The sequence below is a fragment of the Amphiprion ocellaris genome, chromosome 1, assembly GCF_022539595.1.
Source record: "Amphiprion ocellaris isolate individual 3 ecotype Okinawa chromosome 1, ASM2253959v1, whole genome shotgun sequence".
In the NCBI taxonomy this organism is placed as follows: Eukaryota; Metazoa; Chordata; class Actinopteri; family Pomacentridae; genus Amphiprion; species Amphiprion ocellaris.
In genome coordinates, this window is record NC_072766.1 from 32,218,323 (window position 1) to 32,242,006 (window position 23,684).

Here is a 23,684-nt window from a genome sequence, read left to right on the forward strand (position 1 = left end):
GGCACACCAGCTGCGTCGTCAGGCAACCTCTCATTTGATCCCTCAGATAAAAGGTCCTTCGGGCATACTACAAACTGACCCTATTGGCATTAATTCAGTAGTCTCAGATGTTGTTAAGGAACTTGATTTACCAATAACTTTAGAGGACATCAATCTCGCTCTAAAGAATATGCAAAATAACAAAGCTCCTGGCCTGACGGATTCCCAGTTGAATTTTTTAAAAGGTTTCGGTCTAAATTGGCCCCAGTATTGCATTCTGTATATAATGAATCCCTGCACAATGGCTCTCTCTTGCCTACCTTGAGACAATCCTGCATAAGTTTGCTCTTAAAGAAAGATAAGGATCTAAAACTGCAGCTCTTACAGACCTCCATCCTTGATTAATGTGGATATCAAAATCCTTTCTAAAGTTTTGGTTCATCGTTTAGAGAGGATTCTACCAACAATAATTTCAGGTGAACAAACTGGGGTTATTAAGGGCCGTCAGTTATTTTGAATTATCCGTACCCTCTTAAATATTATCTACTCTAAAAATGACACAACAATCCCTGAGGTAGTAATTTCAGTCCATGCTGAGAAAGCTTTCAACACGGTTAAATAGAACTATCTATGTACAGTATTAAGCAAATTTGGGTTTAGGGATGTATTTATTTCATGGATACACCTTCTTTGTACATCCCCACAAGCCAGTGTCTCCACTAATGGTATTCAATCAACTTATTTCACTTTATCCCCTGGCACCTGACAGGGATGTCCTTTATCTCCCTTGCTTTTTGCCTTGTTCATAGAGCCTTTATCAATATATCTGAGGTCTTCCTCAACATTTACTGGCATTTCACAATTGTAAACTGAATTCAAGCTATCCCTTTATGCGGATTTATTATTATATGTCTCAGAACCTAATCTCTTGGTATCATCAATACAATTGTTTTTTTTAGAAATTTGACTCATTTTCAGGTTATAAAGTTCATGTTTCCAAAAGTGAATGTTATCCTGTTAATGCTTCAGCACTGAAATTAGATCAGTCCCCTTCAGGCTGAGCCCCTCTGGCTTTGGTTATCTAGGAATCAATGTTTTTATTTATATATATATATATATATATATATATATATATATATATATATAAAATTAAAGTCAGTTTCTTCTTAAACAAACAGAAAGGCTTCGCTCTCAGCTCCACATGACGCTGAGAGCGTCATGTGGAGCTCTCAGCGTCATGTGGTACAATGGTAATGCTCATGCTCATCAAGCTGCAGTAACCATCCTCGCTTAGATCTGCACGATACTCTTAGTTATATTTTAAAAAAAAAACAAGTGTATCATATTTGTGTGTAAATATACTGTATCTAAAATTGTAAGCCTCATGTTGCAAAGTCTCCTGTTTTTTTTTTTTTGTTGTTGTTGTTGTGCTCCGTTAAAGAGATCTGACAGAAGTATATGTGAGATTTTTTTATATATATATATATATATATATATATATATATATATATATATATATATATATATATATATATATATATATATATATATATATACCAACTGCCTTAGTCTCCATCATGTCCACTGTGGGATGCTGCTGCTGACCTTCCTCCAGCCCACCGTTTCCAGCTGCCCATTTCCACCAATCTACTCTGCATTGCCCTTACTATACATGATATGCTCATCTACACAGTGTTTGAATCTTTCTACAAGCTTTATATGCAGTACATTTTATGCCAAAGCCTTACACCATAACAGTAAATTTATGAATCAGTTTCGATGTTGGCTTGTTCTGTACATCCCCAGTCAGTCTGTATTCATTATACATCACTTTTTATGTAGCATTTATGTTTCTCATATCATGTATATATGTCAATGTGTGTTATCTGTTATCTTCCCCCACCCCGCCTGTACCATTTCTGTCCCTCTCAACCCAGCCAGTCAGTGGCAGATGGGTCCCCCCATATGAGTCGGGTTCTGCTCAAGGTTTCTTCCTGTTAAAGGGAGTTTTTTCTTGTCACTGTTGCCTTAGGGTTTGCTCTGGAGGTTCAGGCATATGGGTTCTGGAAAGTGTCTTGAAACAATATGAATTGTAATTGGCAATAAATAAATGAAACTGAACTTACATTGAACTAAACTGAATCAGACATACCACACTTTTCCTGAGCATTTGTACCTTACAGTTATGCCCGACAAAACATTAGGCTGAACACAAAGAGAGGACAATTCTTTAAAGGTCGTTTTAAAAGATTTAGGATGGATTCAACAGTATGAAACATATATGAAAATGTATTTAATAACACCCCAATAAATGCATGATTTATATATTTACAATCCTAATGTACACAAACCTTTATCTTTAGAAATCTCTTGAAATAGACTATTGGGTTTTGTGTTTGTTTAATATCCAGTACAGTATAATGAGAACTATTAGCTGTTCCTCTCTTTCTGTTAGCTGTGATCAAATAGGACAGTATTACCAAAGAACACAATATTTACATTTGATATTGTCCTTTCTTGTAATTTTTTTTTATGAAGAACCCTCCATTCCTGGTCCATAGAATGTATTTGCAGTGTATTTAATAGCCACTTGTTATAAATAATTTCTTTGTCTTTATTTTCTGTGGGCGGCACAGTGGATCAGTGCTTAGCACTGTCGCACTAGAAGATCCCCAGTTCATGTTCCGGCCTGGGCCTGGGATCTTTCTGCATGGAGTTTGCATGTTCTATCTGTGCATGTGTGGCATGCATGGGTTTTCTCTGGGTTCTCCAGCTTCCTCCCACAGTCCAAAGACATGCTGAGGTTAATTGGCGATTCTAAATTGTCTGTAGGTATGAATGTGAGAGTGCTTGCTTGTCTCTCTGTGTAGCCCTGTGGTAGACTGTTAACTGTCCAGCGTGTCCCCTGTCTTCACCTTGAGTCAGCTGGGATAGGCTCCAGCCTCTCCATGACCCTACAGAGGATTAAACAGCATATAGATAATGGATGGATTCTTTCTTCTGTTGCCACAGACAAATTTGACATTGACAGAAAAATCTGGCAGGAGCCACTATGCAAAAATATAATTTAAAAAAGACAGAGTCACAATAAAGTCAGACTTGTTCTGCCAAATTTGTAAGACATATTGCTGGATCTATTGAGAAATGATCACTGCTGATCACTGTACAATGCAAACTGAATTTCTGTTTGACATGATTCCAACTTGGTCTGACATCATGTAAATGTAGGCAACAATAATCTCACAAAATCAAGGCAACTGCGGTTTTTGAGTAGATGCTGTGGTTGCTCTCCACCAACTATGTTGTTAAAAGCGACATTTATTAGTCGCATTCAAATTACCAAGAAAAACTGCTAACAACATACATTTCTGGTCTATTGTATATTACCATTGAAAGTATGACATCCTTTAAGTATTTGACAACACGTCGGGTGTGACGACTATACAGAATGAAGGCTGTTGGAAGCATAAAATAAATAGGCTACATTAAGTTTAGAGAATATAATGAAAGATTGCACATTGCAATGATATTTTGTATAGGATAGTAAAATATTGCACATGTAATTTTTGAACAGTTTTAAGGAGTCTGCGACGTGTTGACGTCCAGCGCTACAACCACATGAGGGAGCTGGAGGCCAGATGACGGCCGTGCTGCATTTGGGGCCGTTTACAAGCCTTTCAAATGACACTAATGAAATCACTAACACAATGAATTGAATGGCTACAATAACAACAACAATTAACAAACTATACTAGTTATTCATGTTAGTCTTCTAAAAGTAAATGTAATATCGTAACTCTGTTTATTGACTAAGCATGTGGAAGCATACGATTAACTACTTTTGTGTTTTCAATTAGCGGACATTTCCAAGAACAATTTTCAGTAAGAAAGATAGGAACAAGGACAAACAAACTACCATGCAATTTATACATTAGAAACAACTGTGGCTGTTATTGTGGTTGAATTCAGAAAAGCTTTGATAACTGCAACCCGAGTTTTTAGACAACTTGCTTAACGTTGAAGATTACTCCAATGGTATATATTGGGTTTCCCATGGAACATGAACGCAGCATCGTTAGGTCGAATGGCTTAAGGGATTCTACACAGCCAGCCAGTCAGAGCGTTTCTACGGAAACTCCATTGGGTCAAACCACTGTTAAACCCTTCGCGATCTGCTATTTCGACAGTCAGACATTCTTCCGATGGTGAGATAATGGCGAGAATGTGGCCGCTATTCAAGGCTAAGAAGAAAGCTGCTGCATTTGTCGATCGGTGTTGAGTGTGGCCCTGGTCGGTGGTGTTAGACGGCTCGATGAGTGGAGGAAGCAGCGACGGAAAGGTCCCGGTGGCGGCTTCAAGGATACTGCTGCGATGCTACGTAGGCATCTGAAAGAAAAGGGCTTTTCTACCATGAGAGAGTGTGTTTGAGACCAGAGGAACTCTATCGACATAGTTTTGGTTGTTTCCTGCTGGCTTTTTTAAGAAATTGAGTTTTTTGTTTGCTTTTACAGTTACATTGAAGATAGACGGCAAGCTAGTGAAGTTTTGGGGAATGGCAGGTCGAAGTAGAAGAGCATGGTTTAGTGTTCTGCTGGGACTGGTTGTCGGGTTCACGCTGGCTTCCAGGCTCATTTTACCCAAGGCGACTGAGTTAAAGAAGGCTGGACACAAACGAAAAGCAAACCCTGCTGGCTGTGGGTTGAACGGGGGTCTCAGGAGGGAATACGGCGGAGCATTATGGCCACCGCAAGTTAATGGTTCACCGGCGACCGAGAAGCCTGGCTCCAGATCCACTAATTTCTTATTCGTTGGTGTCATGACCGCCCAGAAGTACCTGAACAGCCGAGCTGTGGCAGCACACAGGTACGTGATGCTTTCTTGTCACATTTCCCCTTTAGCATTTTCTCAAAATGGAAGGTAACAATCTACTACTGATTTGAAGCTGTGGCACTTTAATATTGCCCTATTTATGAGCTCACATGGAAAGAGACGGGCAATTAAAAACACATCAAAGTCTGGTCGAATTGGGCAGCAAGGTAGCAGCAGTTTTTTTTAAACCCATATTCAGCTTCTGTCATCGGTTCACAACGATCGTCACCATCTAGCCCACTGTCTTTTTTTTCTGAAAAAAATAATCCAAAATATTCAAGTCAGGTGCTACGTGACACATTTCACTGGATTCATCATTTATTTTCTAATCAATCAAACAACATTTAACATGACAATGCGAAAGAATATGTTTGAAGTGTCTTAAAGTAGAAAAACTGATTTTCAGCCCTTCACTAAATACTAGGTTAAAGCATAATTGCCACCAAGAACCACCTCAAGTGTTTTTGGGCATGATCCTACAAACCTGGCCCACCTTTTTTTGGAAGTTTATTTCCGCTTGGCAGAATTGTTCAAGCACTACCAGACTGGATAGGGACTGTCAATGCACAGCCATTTCCAGGTCTCTTCGGGGACAATGTGTTGGATTCAGGTTCAGATTTCGTTTTCTTGGCTTTATGTTTCAGGTTATATCTTGTTGAAATGTAAACCTGCACCCCAGCCTGAGTACTCTGGAAAATGTTTTCACATAGGGTTTCTCTGTATGTGTACTGAAAAAACATCCCCACCGCATGATGCTGCCACCACAGTGTTTGACTGTAGGGATGGTATCATTTAGTTGAACCTCACATCCTAGACATACACAGTTGACATTTGTGGCAGAATAATTTAGTCTTTCTTTTATCTGACCAGATGACTTTGCTTCTCATGGTCTCATAGTCATTTCAGGTGCCAGAAAGCAAACTCCCAATGCACTGTTCTATGCCTTTTAGTCAGAAATTGTTTCCATCTGGCCATATATCTAATGGTTTTTACAATATTTGATGAATAAAAAAATGTTAACAGATATAATGTTCTTCTGTGGAAAGACTAAGTAGAGGCCTTAGAAGCTAATATTGCAAGCTATGCGGAAATAATTTGGAAAGTGGTCAGTCCAAAGTCATGCTGAGGTTAATTGGTGATTCTAAATTGTCTGTAGGTGTGAATGTGAGTGTGCTTGTTTGTGTGTCTATATGTAGCCCTGTGATAAACTGTTGACCCGTCCAGGGTGTCCCCTGCCTTCACCCTACGTCAGCTGGGATAGACTCCAGCCCCCTATGACCCTAAAGACGATTAAGAGGTGTATAGATAATGGATGGATTCTTTCTTCTGTTGCCACAGATAAACTTGATAGATGGATGTCCACTAAATATTGGCTTGCAGAAAAATTTGATCACTCTTGTATGCAAAATTCCTTGAAATGCAAGTTCTTTGAAGGTTTGAACTGCCCATTTAAAACCCTCCACCACGTGTCAATGGGATTTAAATCTCAGCTTTGACTTGGCCTTTTCACAACCCTTCATTTCTTCTTACTGAACCAATCTTAGATGGATTTCCTAGTGTGCTTAGAATCACTATCTGCTGAAAAGTCTGCTTCCAGTTAACTTCAACTTTCAGACAAAGTGTCTCACATTATCTTCATGCACTCTTTGGTATGATGCCATAGTTAGTCCAGTCACTGAGGCAGCAAACACCAAACCATAAAATTTCCACCACCATGTGCCAAAATTGATCTGAGGTTCTTCTGAAAAGCCTTTAGTCTTTGCCCCAACTTGTCAGCTGCTTCTGTGGCAAAACGGTTGTGTGTTTGAATAGTCTGCTAACGGTCTGCTCTACTGATCTTTTTTAACAACATGCCTTCCATGCAGATCAAATTTGTGCAATGTTTGTATTGCCCATTATCAGCAATGGAATAAACAGAACCTGCTAAAAACAACCTATGCTGCAGACACTTAACCAAAGATCAGCACAATAAATGCATACTCACATAGCGTTAAACTATTTTATTCATTTAACGGGGACAATACACAGTAATCACAGCATTTTGTGGTGTAATGTGAACTTAGTTTAATGAGCCACTTTCTGTCTGCCTACCTGCTGTCTCATGAAGCAGCAGCACGAAGAGACACCAACAGTTAGTAAAACTATAATAAAGTTATGATTAATCCATGTTGATGTACAGGAAACTCGTAGCTAAAGTTAACTAATTAACCACATTGACATACTCCCTATTACATTTCGCTGTCACTGAAGACACCAGGTTGGATAATGTAACCTTCGATATGCAAAGCAGATTTTCAAATACATTGTTACAATATGCTTTTCATAGGTGTTTATATATAGTTTAATGTTAACCTACACACAGAAACCTCAGCTATGCCAACATTACATGGTTACTCTTTGCCAAATATTGACATATCTATTCCTATAAGGCTTACATGCCTGTAATATAGATGTGAATTATATATGCAAACCTGCTTTCAGGAATTTTACACAGCATAGTCAGGAGCCAGGCCAGTACCAGTGGACATGCAATAGTGTCATTGGGTTCTCAGTTAGGTCCACCCCACGCTCCTTTCCAGCTCCACTCTCTTTCAAATATGATCACTTCTGTCTCCAAAAAACACAAGCTGGTGATGACCAAGTGCCGAAGTCCATAAATCAATGGGAGGCATCACTAAGACTACATTCAGCTTTTATATACAGTCTGTGTTTTCCGGCAGGCCGTTCCACAGGCAGTGGTTACAGTGGCTAAAAGCAGCCTGGCTATAGGTCTGACACTGAACCCTAGGAGCTACGAAGAGACGACTACCAGATGACCTGAGGGAGCCAGTGGATGCAGTAGCTCTCTGGGAAATAGAAACCATAGCACTCTTTTATATGCACAAAGCTTCAACAGGAGACAAAAGCACTCCAATAGACTTATCCTTCAGTTTCTCTGTGTCATCAATACTGCTAGTAAATCTAGTTATGGGATAGGATACTCGTAAGAGTCCCCTTTCATTAGAGTCAAAGATTATGAATATATTTAAGACCGTTAACCTTGTTATCCTGTTGTAAGTGACCATGGTTACCAATGGTCCAGTGGAGGATAATTTTAGAAAATCAATTGTAAAATATTTCTTTGGTGTTTCTATAGAATTCTAACTTGACTTGGGAAAGGTCAAGCTATGTTTTCTTGCAAATACCATAGGCTTCAGCTATAGTCTTCTGCAGGCATGTGATTAAAAAAATACTAAAAGACAGAGACACCAACAAAAAACAACAGGCAGAAATGAAAACCTACCTCACTTTATTTGAACTTCCATTACTCAGTACCCCGTAACACACACAGGTGATGCTGACGTTTGGATGGGGAAGTGGTGTTTCGAAAAAGACACTCCAAATGGTGCAAGCTTTCAATTTAATTTGAATATGGGCCTAAAAAAACAGTGATAGGGCCAGTGTCACAGGGAAAAGCAGAAGGCTTAAGCTGTAAGACTGCTTTCAGGAGCAGTTCAGAAGCACCCAGGTCAAAAGACTCTAGAGGTGTGTGGCAAAATAAGATAGGACAATCTGACCTATCAGTCCCTTTGGGTGGTATGAGACCTGATTGCACTTAATGTTACTCTGAAGTGTGCTGCAAACTATTTATATCTGGATGTGGAAAAAATATCACCAGAGTCAAAAAAGGGACAGGGTTAATCAGATGGTAAATTGTAGAAAGAATTTTAGGATTGTTTTGATTCTGATTATAACTGAACAGTGTGGAGAAACAAGGTTGTCTAGCATTTCTGATTGCACTATGGTGCACAGTCAGATGCTCCAGAAAAATATCATGGTGGACATGCAATTTAAACTTTCCTTTTCTTTCTGCTACACGATAGGGTCTATAATTTGATAGTTTTGTTATTTATCTTGGATGCTGTCCGGTGGTGTATGGTGTTAAATAGTTGAGCTGACTTTGAAGTTTGCAGCACCCTTTGGAGTAGGGCAGCAATTTTTAATAAAATGTTCAATATTTTCCCTACTGTGCAGCTTGTTACAGAAAAGAATATACAAGACAGATCAGACAGCTTTATCAACAAAGTATGCACAATCAGTTCCAGTGTTATCACCATATCTAGAATGAGGGTGCGACCAGAGACATGCTGAGTAAAATCCACTCAGATTAAAATACCTATGATAATATCTAATTATGATTATAATGGACAATAGGTACAATTCTGTAAATTTAGTTAGGAACAGGGGACATTGCTGGGGAAACTTGTATGACGTTATCCTCAGCAGAGAAACTGGCTCCTGTGATGCTCACATGAATGAAGGACACCCACATTATGCCCCTGCTAGCAAGAGCAGCGAGGACACAGTAGCAGTCCCAGTGGAAGAGCTTTAATTTGCGGAGTGATCATCATTAATCGGAGTGATCATTAACTTGTTAGAGGACAGTTCTGGAGTTTTTCAATCTAGTCTCTAAGCATTTTGTGTAACTTACCAAATGCAAGTTAGAGAGGATCTTCCCCCTCTGCTGCAGTTCATCAAACATGCTGTGCTGAGTTTTTGTTTAGACATTTCTAACAAAAATGTAAACTTCCTTTGTTTAAAACTCAGTTAATCAAGGATTTTCGGTGTTTCAAAAATTGCCCCAGTTGACTCTGTTCAGCTTGATGAGTCAGTCTGATGGGACAGTACACAAGCTGAGTGTTTCCACTGGATGTGTTACCTGTTCACTGTCTACCTCAAGAATGCACCAACTGAAACATCTACTTCCAAGAGTTTGACCCACTGGAAAGGCATGTGTAGTTGTTGTTTCTTCTTTCCTCTTAAGGAGTAAGTCAGTATGAAGTGAAAAAACCCAAAATTTTTCAAAGAGGGACGGGCCACTTCTTTGAATTACATTCCCTCTTTCCACCTAGTTTAGTATAGTCTGACTCACTGGATGTAGGTTGCAGGTAGGTTGCCTGCTACTGGCCAATCATTTCAGTCGGCATTCTCCCCCTGTTCCACTATTTGTGTGTTACCATTTTCTTTACCCCAGAAAACAACAGAAACAACCTCCAGGCATCAACCTGCCACACTAAAAATTAAACTAAAGCTGGAAGTTTTGCAGAGGATTTGGACCATGCAGTAATGGCAGCTCAACTTTTTTTTTTTTGCTGGATTATCCATTTTAATCACAGTGCTCCCTGCGTGCAAATGTTTCACCACAATTCCACTCGGTACTATTTTGAGGGAACACCAAAGCTGCATACTTCACTTAACCCCTTCCACTTTCCATGACAGCTGTGATTTCTTTAAAGAAATACAAATAAGCCAGAGCTTTTTTCCTCTATAGCAGACTGATGGTGTGGTGCTGCCATACCATTATGTTCTACAGAATTGGCTGGTGAAGCAAGAATAAGTTTAGTATGAACACACCAGGGTTTGTCTGCATTCATTTTATTCCCTTGTATAGCTGTCTGTAACAGCCTTTTGACAGCTCATCTCACTTGCACTTCATGAGTTTTACTGTGACCAGAGGCATGCTTTTATGCTTCACACTTATTTTCTTTTAACTTTCACATGTAACTGTAGTAATTGGTATTACAACTTCCGTGCCACAGCGGTCACAGCAGTATGCAGTGCAACACTATAGAAAGACCTAGCTGACACAATTTACTACTTTACAAGGACATTTCTAACTATATGCTAGGAAGTTGCACTGTAACCTGGCTAGGAGTATACAAAGCAAACTGCACACATCAGGTAAAAACAAACTTAAATAGAGAAATATGGCGATACTGTAAACAAGCATTTGTCCAGCAGTAGAAGTGCTATTTATTTACAGGGTGATGGCAGTGTCAAATGTAGTAGTGTAACACAACTGGTCAGTATTTTGCCATAGCAGAGTAGGAAGTCTTTAACCACACAAAAGGTGATGTCTTTAGTGCTTTACCTGTATGTAGCACAGAGGGACATGAAATACAGAAGTTTAACTATATAGTCATTTAAAAAAAGTTTGGGAGTTCTACTTTTAGTTCACATTCACTCTACAACAGATGTTAAATTTGTGCTGTCCATCTCTGAAGAATCACTGGGTTCTGCGTGGCTTAAATGCTGCTGATGTCAATATCCAAAATTAATGACTGTGATTTGCACCTAAAAGTGGCTGACAGAACGCATGTGGACCACATCTGCACACACAGACACCCAATGCCGTATATACACTGTAGTGTAGATTATTATTACAGTCTTTAGGAGGCTCTTACTATGTGGTATACACTGTGGCAAATTGTTTAATTTTCACATTTGTGTGTTACATGATGATTTTTTTTACTTAATTTCTGTCTTTACAGGACATGGGCACAGACAATTCCAGGTCATGTGGAGTTTTTCTCCAGTGAGGGCTCTGATACATCCATACCCATTCCAATCGTCGCTCTAAGGAATGTGGATGACTCGTACCCACCCCAGAAGAAGTCCTTCATGATGCTTAAGTATATGCATGACCACTACCTGAACAAGTATGAGTGGTTCATGAGGGCAGATGATGATGTCTACATCAAGAGTGAAAGGCTGGAGAGTTTCCTGCGAAGCCTCAACAGCAGTGAGGCGATCTTCCTTGGTCAAACAGGAATGGGTGCCCGAGATGAGCTTGGGAAACTGGCCCTGGAACCTGGGGAGAACTTCTGCATGGGGGGCCCAGGCGTCATCATGAGCCGTGAAGTCCTCAAGAGGATGGTGCCCCACATCCGAGAGTGTTTACAGGAGATGTACACCACCCATGAAGATGTGGAGGTTGGCCGGTGTGTCAGGAGATTTGCCAAGGTTCAGTGTGTCTGGTCCTACGAGGTAAAGTGGCTTCATTTTGTTTCTGTCCCATATTTTTATGTTCAAATACAGAAATTTCTGGACACAGAACCCAACTAGATCCAAGACCTAAGAACCCCTAATATATAAGAATGTCTTTAGTATTGACTTACAAACTGCCTACACCACAGATTTTTAAAGTATGAGGCAGTGTGGAGAGAGATGTGATGCAAACATACTGATATGATAGAGATACCTATATTTTATAAAAATCTAGAAATTAAGTGCAACTTTGTTGTGAATAAACATCCATAAAATCCATGTGGAAACTATAGAAAAACAGGCACTCTTCACTTGCCAGTCACAAGTTTTCTTTACTACCATTACAAGGTCATAGTTGTGGAGTTTCAGTGTTGGCCTTGATGTATAAGTGGCCTTTGACTTTTCTCATTTTATGGAATAGCATTCCACTGGCTACTATGCAGTATTCTGCCAGCATGTGCCTGTCATGTGCCATTTACACTGCAAGGGATTGTTTAGATAAAACCTTGCAGTGTGTGTTTTTCTTTTTTTTTTACTTTTTATTTTTAAAGTTTTATATGTAGAACAGAAATAGTCACAACACAAAATACAGGTAGGTCAAATATGAGTATTGTCTGAGACAAATGTAAGCTACAATATAGCTCTTAGCTTCTTGTTTATTGCCAGCGTCCAAAAGGTAACAGTCCCATTTCTTGCAAAGTTCTTTCCCTTTGCCTCTTTGTAGACGAAACGTGTAAGTCATGATTTCCGTAGATTGTATGTGGTTGACAATTCTTATGAAAAGGTCCGTAGTTGGGGGGTGTCTCTGCAACCAGCATTTGGCTAGGGCTATTTTGGATGCAGCACAGAAGATTTTTGGGAGGTAAACGTCACTTTTATATAAAACTATAGGAGGGACATATGAAGAAGAATGACACATCAGTATTAATTGCTAGAATCCTGGACAGTATTACAGTACGACTCAGATTTTCCCAAAAAGGTCTAGTATATGGACATAGCCAGAATATGTGAGCATGCATTGATTCGCACTACCTCCAGCAAGGCAACTGAGTCTTAGTCATTTTGGATTTCTGCTTTGGTATTATAAAAAAGCCTATCAATGACTTTAAAGAGTTAGTAGTGGAGCACTGAGACTTCCAGGCCTGCAACTAAGCCTCCTCGGGAATTTGCACCCTCATATCCTTCTCCCAATGTTTTCTGACATAGTCGAGTCTTCTTTCATTGATACAATGGCATTGTATAATTTACCTATTGTCCCTTTAGTGTTCTCCTCTTTGTAGGCACCTATGAAAAAGAGAGAAAAAAGGGAGTTTTTCAACAAAAAAAAAAAAATTGAAGCAATTTGATTGCTGAGACATACACTACCGGTCAAAAGTTTCAGAACACCCCAATTTTTCCATTTTTTTAAATTGGAAATTATGTATGTTAATGTCTCATTGTACTCTGAAAGTATAGAGCAAATAAACAAATGAAATCATAAAAAAATCAATTTAGGAACCAAAGTGTATTCAAAACTTTGAACTCATCAAAGTAGCCACCTTTGGCAGATGTAACAGCTGAACACCCTCGTGGCATTCTTTCCACAATGTAAATCAAATTTTCTTCATAAAGTTCTTCCCAACTCTGTTGTAGAGGCTCCCATAAATGTGTGGCACTTGTAGGTTCCTTTGCTTTCACGCCTCTGTCCAGTTCATCCCAAACCAGTTCCATTGGGTTTAAGTCTGGAGACTGTGCTGGCCGCTCCATGTTTTCAAGCTTACCATCTTGTTCTTTTTTCCTAAGTTAGTTCTAGCATAGTTTGGACTTATGTTTTGAGTCATTATATCACTGTAGGATGAACCCCTGACCAACTAGGAACACACTACTACTCCATAATGCTGCGGAATGCTGTAGTAGCTGTTTTGGTTTAGGGTACCTCTCAGTCTGTACAAATCACCGACCCTGGATCCAGCAAAACAGCCCCAGACCATCACACTTCCTCCTCCTTGTTTGAGAGTTAGTGTCACACACTGAGGAACCATTCTTTTGCCTACCGGATGGCGTACGACAATCCTGCGTGATGAACCAAAGATTTCAAATTTTCATTCGTCAATCCATAATACCTTCTTCCAGTCTTCAGTAGTCCATTGGCGGTGTTTCATGACACAGGCAAGCCTCTTTTTCTTATTCTGACATCTTAGTAATAGCTTCCTTGTGGCGACTCGGTCTGTCAAACCTGAAACTCCAAATCTTCTCTTCACAGTTGAAACTGAGACTTGCTTACTACGACCACTATTAAACTGTGCTTGAAGCTGTTGTGCTGTGAGCTGCCTATCACGCAAAGCTGTTGACTCTCAGAAACTTTTCTTCTCATTCTTTGAATCTTCCAGACCTCTTCCTGTCAGAGTTTCCCCCAGTTTCTGAGTTACATTATTTTTCAGTTTTGGGTAACCTTTTTTCTAAACCTCTGGCAGTTCAGCACGTATCTTTGTACCATTTCAAGCTATTCATTGGACTTTAGCTACTTGAGTTGCTATAAAAAAAATTGAAAAATTGAGGCGTTCCAAAACTTTTTACTGGTAGCGTACATTACTTAAAGTATGCAATACTCAGTGCTAATTCATGCGAGTACCTACACAAGTATTCAGATCATATCAGCCAACATATAATATTGGTCCAAGATGACAGTGATACCTGTGTGATATGTGTATGAGTGGAAAAAGGAAGCAGTCAGCTTCACATACATTACTTCTCCTTCACTGTGAGGTTTGACTGTAGCTCTGTTCGGTTTTCAGCATGCCGCTTAACAAGTTGCACTAATTTGACTTGTCATTGGCGACCGTAAGAAAAATTGAGATAATACTGCAAATTAATTCAGCCCACTACAGCAGCCCTATGTTGGGACAGAGTTTTTAAAGAAATGTAACATACTTATCATGTACTTTTATGTGTATGTACTTTTGCTGAGTGTTCCAACTAGATGGACATGTCTAGACACAGCCATGCCACAGACCAGATGGTCATATGACCAGTGTTCATGTGAATCAGAGCCCTTTGAAATTAATGTGAATTACACAGTGATGTGTAGGTTTAATGAAGTGACTGTGAGAGATAACAAAACGATGTGATCATTGAATGATAAAATGAATCATCGTCAGGTGTGTTTAGACAGACTCTCAGAGGAAATGGAGCAGAGTTCAACTTTTTTTTGTCCTTAAAAGCAGATTTTGAGGTAACACACTAAACAGTTTTTAATGCAAAGTGTTTTGCTAATTGCAAATATGTCCCTACAAACAAAAGGATGAATAGCATTTTTATGAGGCAAGCAATACGTTTTTATCCTTTTAACTAACGTTTACAGTTGACACCAAAGATGCAGATTTTCTACTGAAAAACACAGCACAGTTATAGTTTGACCATGCCCAGCATAGAATAGTATGAAAAATTATGTTGAATGTGAAATGGAAATGTTAAATTGCTTGATAAAGTTGAAAAATAGAGCTGCTACTCCAGGTATTGGCAAAGAGTGGATCAAAGAGGCTGAATAGTAATTTTTTCTAGCCAGTACTGATGGTTTTAAGATAAGCTATAAGCTACTGGAACAGGGTACCTGTAGCGAAATGGGATGTGTAACCAAACCACAGTAGCAGCTTTTTTCATGGGTCATTAAAATAGCTTTATATAGAAAGTCTGTTGCAATCAATTTGTGTTATCGATTAATCAGTGATTGATTGATAATGCTGCTGATTATCCATCCATTATCTATATACCGCTTAATAGAGGATTAGGCGGGGTATCCATATATATATTTGCCATTGTGTGCTATTGGTGTTTTTTGTTGCCATGATAACCATGTCTCTCTATAATGATTGGTTACATCACCATGGTAAAGGCCTTATGAGGTTATGGGGCATATTCCAGTGTGCAACCCTGGACAAAAGGCTGGTCTATTACAGTGGCAATCATAGTGCTTGAGCAGATGGGTTCAATTCATGATTATGACATAGTCCACCTGGTGGGTTTGTTTCCAAACAGCTGTGACTGCCCTCATAAGCCAAAAACCTGTGAGAAAGTCTGTGTTGGGGAGTATACTGACAAGGTGAGGATGATCTCTGCCAGTGCTTTCTCACAGTGGGTTTTCCAGTTTTCTCTGGTTTCAGTGCTTTAGCTTTTAAAGAGCCTGTGCTTCTAGATCAGTGAGACTTGCTCATGCTGGTCCGATACACAGGAAGTCATCCGCCCACACTCAAATGAGTGATGCCTCAACATGTCCTTATCTCTCTGACTGTTTCTCATCCCAACACCATTCACAAACAGTCACTCTTAAGTGTGAGAAGCCAGTAGTGGTTGAAGCCTTTTCTACACTGTAAATCCCTGATGCATTGTTGTGTTTTTGTTAGTCTCACATTCATAAATACAGCAACAAACAGTGACAGAAGTGCTACACAACGTCTTAAGAATCACAACAAAGAACAGCCGTCTATTATCTATACACTGCTTAATCTCCTTTAGGGTAGTGGGGAGACTGGAGCCTATCCCAGCCATAGACTGTAATCCCAGCTGACTTAGAACGAAGGCAGGGGACACCCTGGACAGGTCACCAGTCTATCGCAGGGCTACACATAGAGACAAACAAGCACTCTCACATTCATACCTACGGACAACTTAGAATTATCACTTAACATCAGCATGTTTTTGAACTGCGGGAGGAAGGCAGCATACCCAGCGAAAACCCACACATGCACAGGGAGAACATGCAAACTCCATGCAGAAAAATCCCAGGCCCAGGCAGAGACGGTGCCAACCACCACACCACTGTGCAGCCCTTAGCAAAGAACAAAATATTGAATACTATTTGCTCTAAAAATGGATCTGCTGTTTGTAGGTTACATAGTCATTGCATTAAAAGTTCACCATTTTGCAGGAAATTACAAGTGAAATTCAAATTTTGATTGATAAATGGTCAAAAAATGTACATAAGTTCAGATATAAAAGAAACTCACTCTGCTTATGCTTTTGGACCTCAGTTAAAATTTTACACTGGCTATGGCCTTTCCTGCAGATCTTTCAAAGAATGGAATGATTTAATCTTAGAAATCACTCTTATTTGGAAAAACTGGCCATAACAAGTAATTAATCTGTTTATGCAGTTTAAATGTACTGTTCAAGCTGACCATCAGATCCATTTTGTTTACTACCGATTTATTCTAGGGTACTAAGGGCCCAGGGTGCAAGTCAACAGCACTAACAATCTCTGGATAACAAAAGAATATAACCTCAGTTTTGTTGCTACTGAAGTTTAAGAAATTCAGGTGCATGCATTGTTTACATCCTTTAAACAGTGTAGCAGAGGTTGCATGGGAGTTTGTGGAGATGGACCTCAGTCCTAAGTAAAACTGGGTATCATCTTCATAACAGTGAAGAGGATTGTTATACTTCCTAGAAATAGACCTTAAAGGGAACAGATTTGATCAGAAAAAAACAGGAACATGAATGGACCCTTGAGGGACCCCACAGGTAAGGTTGAAAACTCACCAAGGCTTACAGAGCAGCTTCTGTTAAGTTTGGCTTGAAGCAGAGAAATGCAGTGCCTTGGATACATGCACAATGTGTCAGGCGAGACAGCAGGAAGCTAAACCATTCTGGCCATTTTCCTCTGACCTCTCACATCAACAAGGCTACTCACTGGATGTTTTTTGTTGTTTTGCACCAGTCTAAATTAATCCTAGTGTTTTTTTTTTTTTTTTGTTTGTTTTTTTAAAGTTATTTTTTTGGCCTTTTTTATCAGCTTTATTGGATAGGTGCAGTGAGAGAGAGACAGGAAACGGGAGAAGAGTCGGGGGAAGAGATGCAGCAAAGGGCCGCGAGCGGGAATCGAACCCGGGCCGCTGCGTCGGGGACCAGCCCCTGTACATGGGTCGCCCGCTCAACGCGTTGAGCTATACAGGCGCCCAATCCTAGTGGTTTTTGTGCTTAAAAATCACAGGAGAGCCGCAGTTTTAGACGCACTCAAACCAGCCCTTCTGGCAGCAGTGGTCATGCCATGGTCAACTAAGATCATATTTTTCCCCATTCTCATAGTTAATATGTGACTGAGGTTCTGGACCCATAGCTGCAGAATTTTATGCTTTATTGCTACATGGCTGACTGATTCCATGAAATATACTGATGTCGCTGAAAAATTATCTGATGACTATTTCTTCAGAGAAAAGCAAATTGTACACACTGCACTGAGAAGCTATATATTTTTGCACTGTGTACACTGTGTACTGATTCTCTACGTTGTCTGTTTATCTATGTGTCTGTATTGTAGTATCTGATCTGAGACATGTTACTTAATATATTTAGTACAATGGAATGTGCTTCGGAGTGCTGGGCGATATGGAAAAAAAATCATATATCACGATATGGATTATTTTATATCACGATAACGATATATATCACGATATACCACAATAAAGTATGCTTTCGGTTATTCTCTGAAAAGTTGCTTACTTTTCTCCATGAAACTTCAACCTGTTGCTAGGGCTGGACCCGAATATCCGAATATTCGGTCCCCATGGTGGTATGCGGATATTAATTTTGAGATCCGAATATTGGGCCCCCCCTACCTCCACAACCACCCCCTGTCGAGTGTTACGAACCGAGCCGAAAATTCGGCTCTTTCCTCCGTTAGCTTACCGCCTCCGACCTCACGGACCGAACCGAATATTCGGGTCGTTCCTCCGTCCGTCCGGAGAAACCATTTGTTGTGACCTCATACATGACCTTCTTGTCCAAAGCATATAAATGTGACCTCTGGTTGTTATTCGGAGAGGTCCATTTGGCTGAATCCTCCCAGACAGTCAGTCTGACTGATGCTGTTCTTCCTTATAATAAACCTATTATTAAGCAAGTCGGTGTCAATGGACGTTTTCTTCAACATCTGCACATCCTTGATGGCTAGGAGAAACTACGACAGTATCAAAACCCAAATATTTGCACTTAGAATAGCAGCAGTGTTTTGTTTTTTTTGTTTTGTTTTGTACAAATGGAGCACATCAGATAGCACAGCTATCGCACAATATTACAAAAGGAAATGGCACTGAATAGGTTTATTCTTACATGGAGGATATCATGTTATTGAGCACACAATGCACTTCATAATGTCTTTATTATTATTGCCTGTTTTATTATTATACTGTTAATGAGAGAATGGACCATTCCTTCTACATCTGTCTAGTGTGTGTGCGTCTGTTGTTTCTTGTTGTGGAGTGCATTCAGACAGCCCAGTATGTGGTTAGTGTGTATTTTCAGACATCCTGTTGCTACCGCACTGTGCTTGTCCTCAAGCTCTTCTAGGCAGTGCATTTGCGACTAAAAGTAGGCTCTGCTAGCAAGGCCCAATGAGTAAATAAATGTTTGTGCTCATGATTCAAAAATAAACAGAAATGGGAGGCAAGAGTGCTAAATTAGCATAAATTATAGCTTTGCAACATGAAATGCTGGCAGTGTGTGACTGCAGCACCAGTGAACTGGATTGCAGAATGGTGACATTTCAAGTTAATGTGACAGATCGTGCATGTCTAGAAGCAAATCCTGAAACTTCTTCAAAGCATTTGTTACTGTGGGTGATCTTTTTTTGATTAAGCTCTGTTTTCTGTGATAGATCTGCCATGTCTCATTTTGTGAAATTTTTTTCCTCTACCAGTAGATGACACATTCCCGTCTCACTATGTCCCGTGTGAAACTGCTCTATTTATTATTATTATTATTATTATTATTATTATTATTATTATTATTATTATTATTATTATTATTGCTGTTATATGACCAACAGGTGCAGGGTCTAGATTTTAACATAAATGAGAGATTTAATTTTTCAAATTTTAATAAATAGGAAAATACATATTTTCACTTTGTCTTTATGGGTTGTTAATCTCCGTTAATTATATTAGCTATTTTAAATTCAATCTGGTACACAAAATGTGCACAAAGGGAAGGAGTCTGAATACTTTTTTATAAGATAAGATAATCCTTTATTGCTCCCCATGCCAGGGGAAATTCATATTGTTACAGCAAGCATATTTAGCAAATAACATAGTAATAATAATAAAATAGTAATAATAACATTTTTCTCCATATTTTATTTATAAGTTTTCTTGTTACAAAGAGAACAATCAAGGACAATAGTTTGGGGCAGGACCAGAAAAGGTGGCACAGGGTGCCCTCTGTTGATTTATATTTAGGGCACATAGGAGAAACAGAAGGGTAGAAAGAGTGTAATTTGGTGCAGGAATAGTGAGGGTTGTTAGTGGAGACTACCTAGGTAGGCATGTTGCCAAGACATTAGTGCCCTACAGTTTGCGGCCCAGTAATAATGCTGGAAGTTAGGCAGGGAGAGGCCTCCTGCCAATTTGGGTTTGGTGATGTGTTTTTTAGAAATACGATGCACCTCGAAGCCCCATATGAAGAGAAGAACAACAGTGTTTAGTAATTTGAAAAAGGTGAATAGTATAAATACGGGTAGGTTTTGAAAGAGGTAAAGAAGCCTTGGGAGTGCTACCATTTTGACTACGCATTGACACGACCTATCATAGATAATGGTAACAGTCTCCACGCCTCAATATTTGAATTTTTCTATCATGTTCAGAAAATTAAACTTACAGATCTGTTTAGGGTGTCTAGGGAGAACAACTCCCAAGTATTTGATTTTATCTGTAGTGATGTGGAAGGACAAGGTTTTAATAAAGCTTGAGCTCAAGTCTCCTTTAATAGGCATTAACTCGCTTTTGTCAAAATTTATAGTGGAGCCAGAGAGTTCACCAAAAATCCTGATAAGTTCTCGCAGAGAGGGCAGGGATTCTTCAGGGTTAGAAAGAAACAGAACTACATTGTCTGTGTAAAGGGAGATACGATGATCAATGTTACCCAAGGTTAGTGGATCAATGGAGGAATGATTTCTTACACTAATAGCAAGCGGTTCCATTGCGATTGCAAAAAGAAGGGGGCTCAAGGGGCAACTCTGACGACAGGAGTGTTGTAATAGGAAGGTAGGTGATTTATTATTATTAGTGATGACTGAAGCTGTAGGAGAGGCATATAGCATTTCAGTCCAACCAGCAAAGTGATTCCCCAGACCAAACTCCTTTATCGCTGTTACAATTTACTTCCATTGGATCTGGTCGAAGGCTTTCATGGCGTCAAATGCAAGAATGGCAATTTTAGAATTTTTGTCATATCCAGAGTACATTACGTTCATCAAACTTATAACATTAAAAAAGGAATATCTTCCTGGAATGAATCCAGTTTGATCGTGATAAATCATACTTGCAATACACTTACTGAGTCTAATTGCAAGAATTTTTGTAAAAATCTTAAGGTTGCATCCAAGTAGTGCGATAGGGCGTTAGGAAGCTGGGTCGGTATCATCTTTGTCTTTTTTAATATCAGAGAATGTGGGCTGAGTATAAAGAATCAGGAAGCTGGCCTGTTGCAATTGAATAGTTAAAAATCTTCAACAGTATGGGTGCAATCTTGTGTGAGAATGCTTTGTAAAACTATTTTGAAGCAATCCAGGCCAGGGGTCTTTCCACTAAGGAAAGAACGAATTGCTTCTGAATGGCAGCTATATTTGTATTCAGGGTAGATTGTGCTGAAGTGTTAAGTTTAGGCAAGTGAAGGGCTGGCTGACAGCCACATTGTTTCCTGTAATATACCTTCTCCTCAATGACAAGGTGGCAGGTTAGATTTGATTAAAACTTAATACTGAGCTCAAATCATTTGATGTCTAATCATAAAAATGTGATGTGTTTGTGTCTCACAGTGACATATAAATGAATGTTTAATACATTCATTCCCGTGCCAAAACTTGTCCGCGCAATGTTGATTACGCCTATCAGAACCAAGTAAATCTCTCTGTGTTAGTATAGGAGTGTTAGTCTGGTCTCTTACTGTTGTTTTACATCAACTGGCACTTGGTTTTGGTTTGCCAATTGGTTTGCCAGACCTGAAGAGACGAGTAACTGTAGCAGCGAAGATGGAGTAGGCTAAGGCAGCTGTAGGGTGGAATCTGAGGAGGAAATATATAGGTAGCATTAAACAGAATTCTCTTCTTTGGATAAGAAAAGAAATTCGGCCCTGAAAGGAAGGCTTACAGTGGAAGAAAGAAATTGATCAACTTCAAGAGATAAACATGGCGAGAGTCTTTGTAATTACTCTCATTGCCTGAGGAGGGAGAGAAGAGTTCCGCACTGCAGGTTTAACAGTTGGAATGATTGTAGTGCTTTGAATTACAACCATGTTTATGCAGTTAGACTCATTGGAAATCACAGGTATACTTTCTAACTCGTGTCATTGAGTACAGTGTTTACTTTTGCTGGATTAGGTTTCTACTTTGGGGTCTGTATTTTCAATATCGTCTTTCTAATGTATTTCTTTTTGATTGTTCATAAGTGGAAATACTCAAATAGTCAACTCTAAAATGATGCATCTGTTAAGAAGTAATACAATTTGGAGTCATTTGACATTTAAGTGATATTATGCAGGGGCATATTCTGTTCTGGAGAGCGTTTGGAAAGATAGTGCTCCCTTGTAGGCCCCTGTTTTGGTAATGTTAAGAGATGATCTCTGGCCTTCTGTTTTGTTTTTTTTTTTGTTTTGGGTTTTTTTTTGTTGTTTGGTTTTTAATCTAAACAGGGCTGTATTTGACTACTGCCGCCACAATGGAATGTATTTTGTGATCCTTGAAAGCATGAAAAAATGTCTAATGGCAATGTCCCATTTTTGACAGTATCAGGGTGTCCCATTTTAACAACTAGAAAAATGCTCAAAGAGCGCAGTACTCTGCCAAGGCTGCTCAGTTGTATCATTTCCAATGGATGAAATCTTTAAAAAAATTGTGGATCGCAACTATAAGCCGCATCACTGGCAAAATCTAATCAATTGGTCAGACCTTCCCTGAAAATTTCATCCAAAACCATTAATCCATTTTTGAGTAATGTTGCTAACTGACACAGTCTGACTGACAGACAGACAGACAAACCAATGCTGATCATCACATTACTCTACTGAGTAATACGCAATTGGCAAAATGGGACATGAGCAAAATTAATGTTTTTCCAAAGTACAAAAGGAGTCAAGAATTGATTTGTGCTCATTTTGGTACATAGTTACATGCCAATACAAAATTAATTGGAAACAAGCAGTAAACATTTGTTTGGTTTTGAAGCTTAATAATTTCAATGTTATAGTGTGATATTATTTCAATTACCATTGTGATTCTGGAATCAAGTGTCCAGGATCACAATGGTAATTTTACCATGCATGTATCTTGCGGTATGTGTCAGATATACAAAGTATTGAATAATTATGGAAAAAAATGTCTGTTGCAAAGGTAAGACTACTCTAATGTAAAAAAACAGCAATTACATGAGCTTGAAAGCCTCCCTGTAAGAATTTTCTACTCATTATGGAAAATACATCATTTCAGATAGGGATTCCTTGCTGATTTTAGTTATTTAAAAGTTTTACTCATCACCTCAGGATAAAAAAAACCCAAAGAAAACACTAATTTGTCCTGTGACCAGAGTCAATTGAGTCTGAATCAGAATTACCTTGCAAATTAAATATATTAGCAAAAAAAAAAAAAAACATAAAATATGTATCTATGACAGACATTCTAAAATTCCTTTCACCACGTCATCATCATCGTAGGTGCCATTTACTGACAGATTCTTTTAGGTCCGTGTTGGCATGTTACATGGCACAGCAACTTACTTTGACTACGTATTCTGTGGCTTTACCCTATTTGGAATATCATCCTCTGTTGTATTCAACAGTGCAACATCACCTACTGAAGGCTATGATGGCTTCTCATCTAGTGCAAAGCTAATCAGTCTGTTGTATGGTAACTTTAGGAACGTCGAGGATGTTATTCAAATGTCTTTATCGTGCAGCTACTCACGCAAGGTTGTATTTGTCAGGCCGAACAGCCTTGAGATGAGCTTTGCTAGACATGCAAGTGTGTGAGTGTAGACAGACAGGAAAGAGAGGGCAGCAGAGAAGGCAGG

The 23,684-nt window shown here is 39.2% G+C and overlaps 1 protein-coding gene across 1 annotated transcript in view; it reads left to right on the forward strand.

The window, feature by feature from the left end:
* The first annotated feature begins 4,105 nt into the window (after positions 1-4,105).
* The window catches only part of chsy1 (chondroitin sulfate synthase 1), a 45,444-nt gene continuing 25,865 nt past the window's right edge, over positions 4,106-23,684 (forward strand). The window contains exons 1-2 of the mRNA XM_023262383.3: positions 4,106-4,842; positions 11,160-11,655. Of these exons, the coding sequence (XP_023118151.1) occupies positions 4,532-4,842; positions 11,160-11,655 (807 nt within the window). The 5' untranslated portion in view covers positions 4,106-4,531. The remainder of the gene's footprint in view (positions 4,843-11,159; positions 11,656-23,684) is intronic.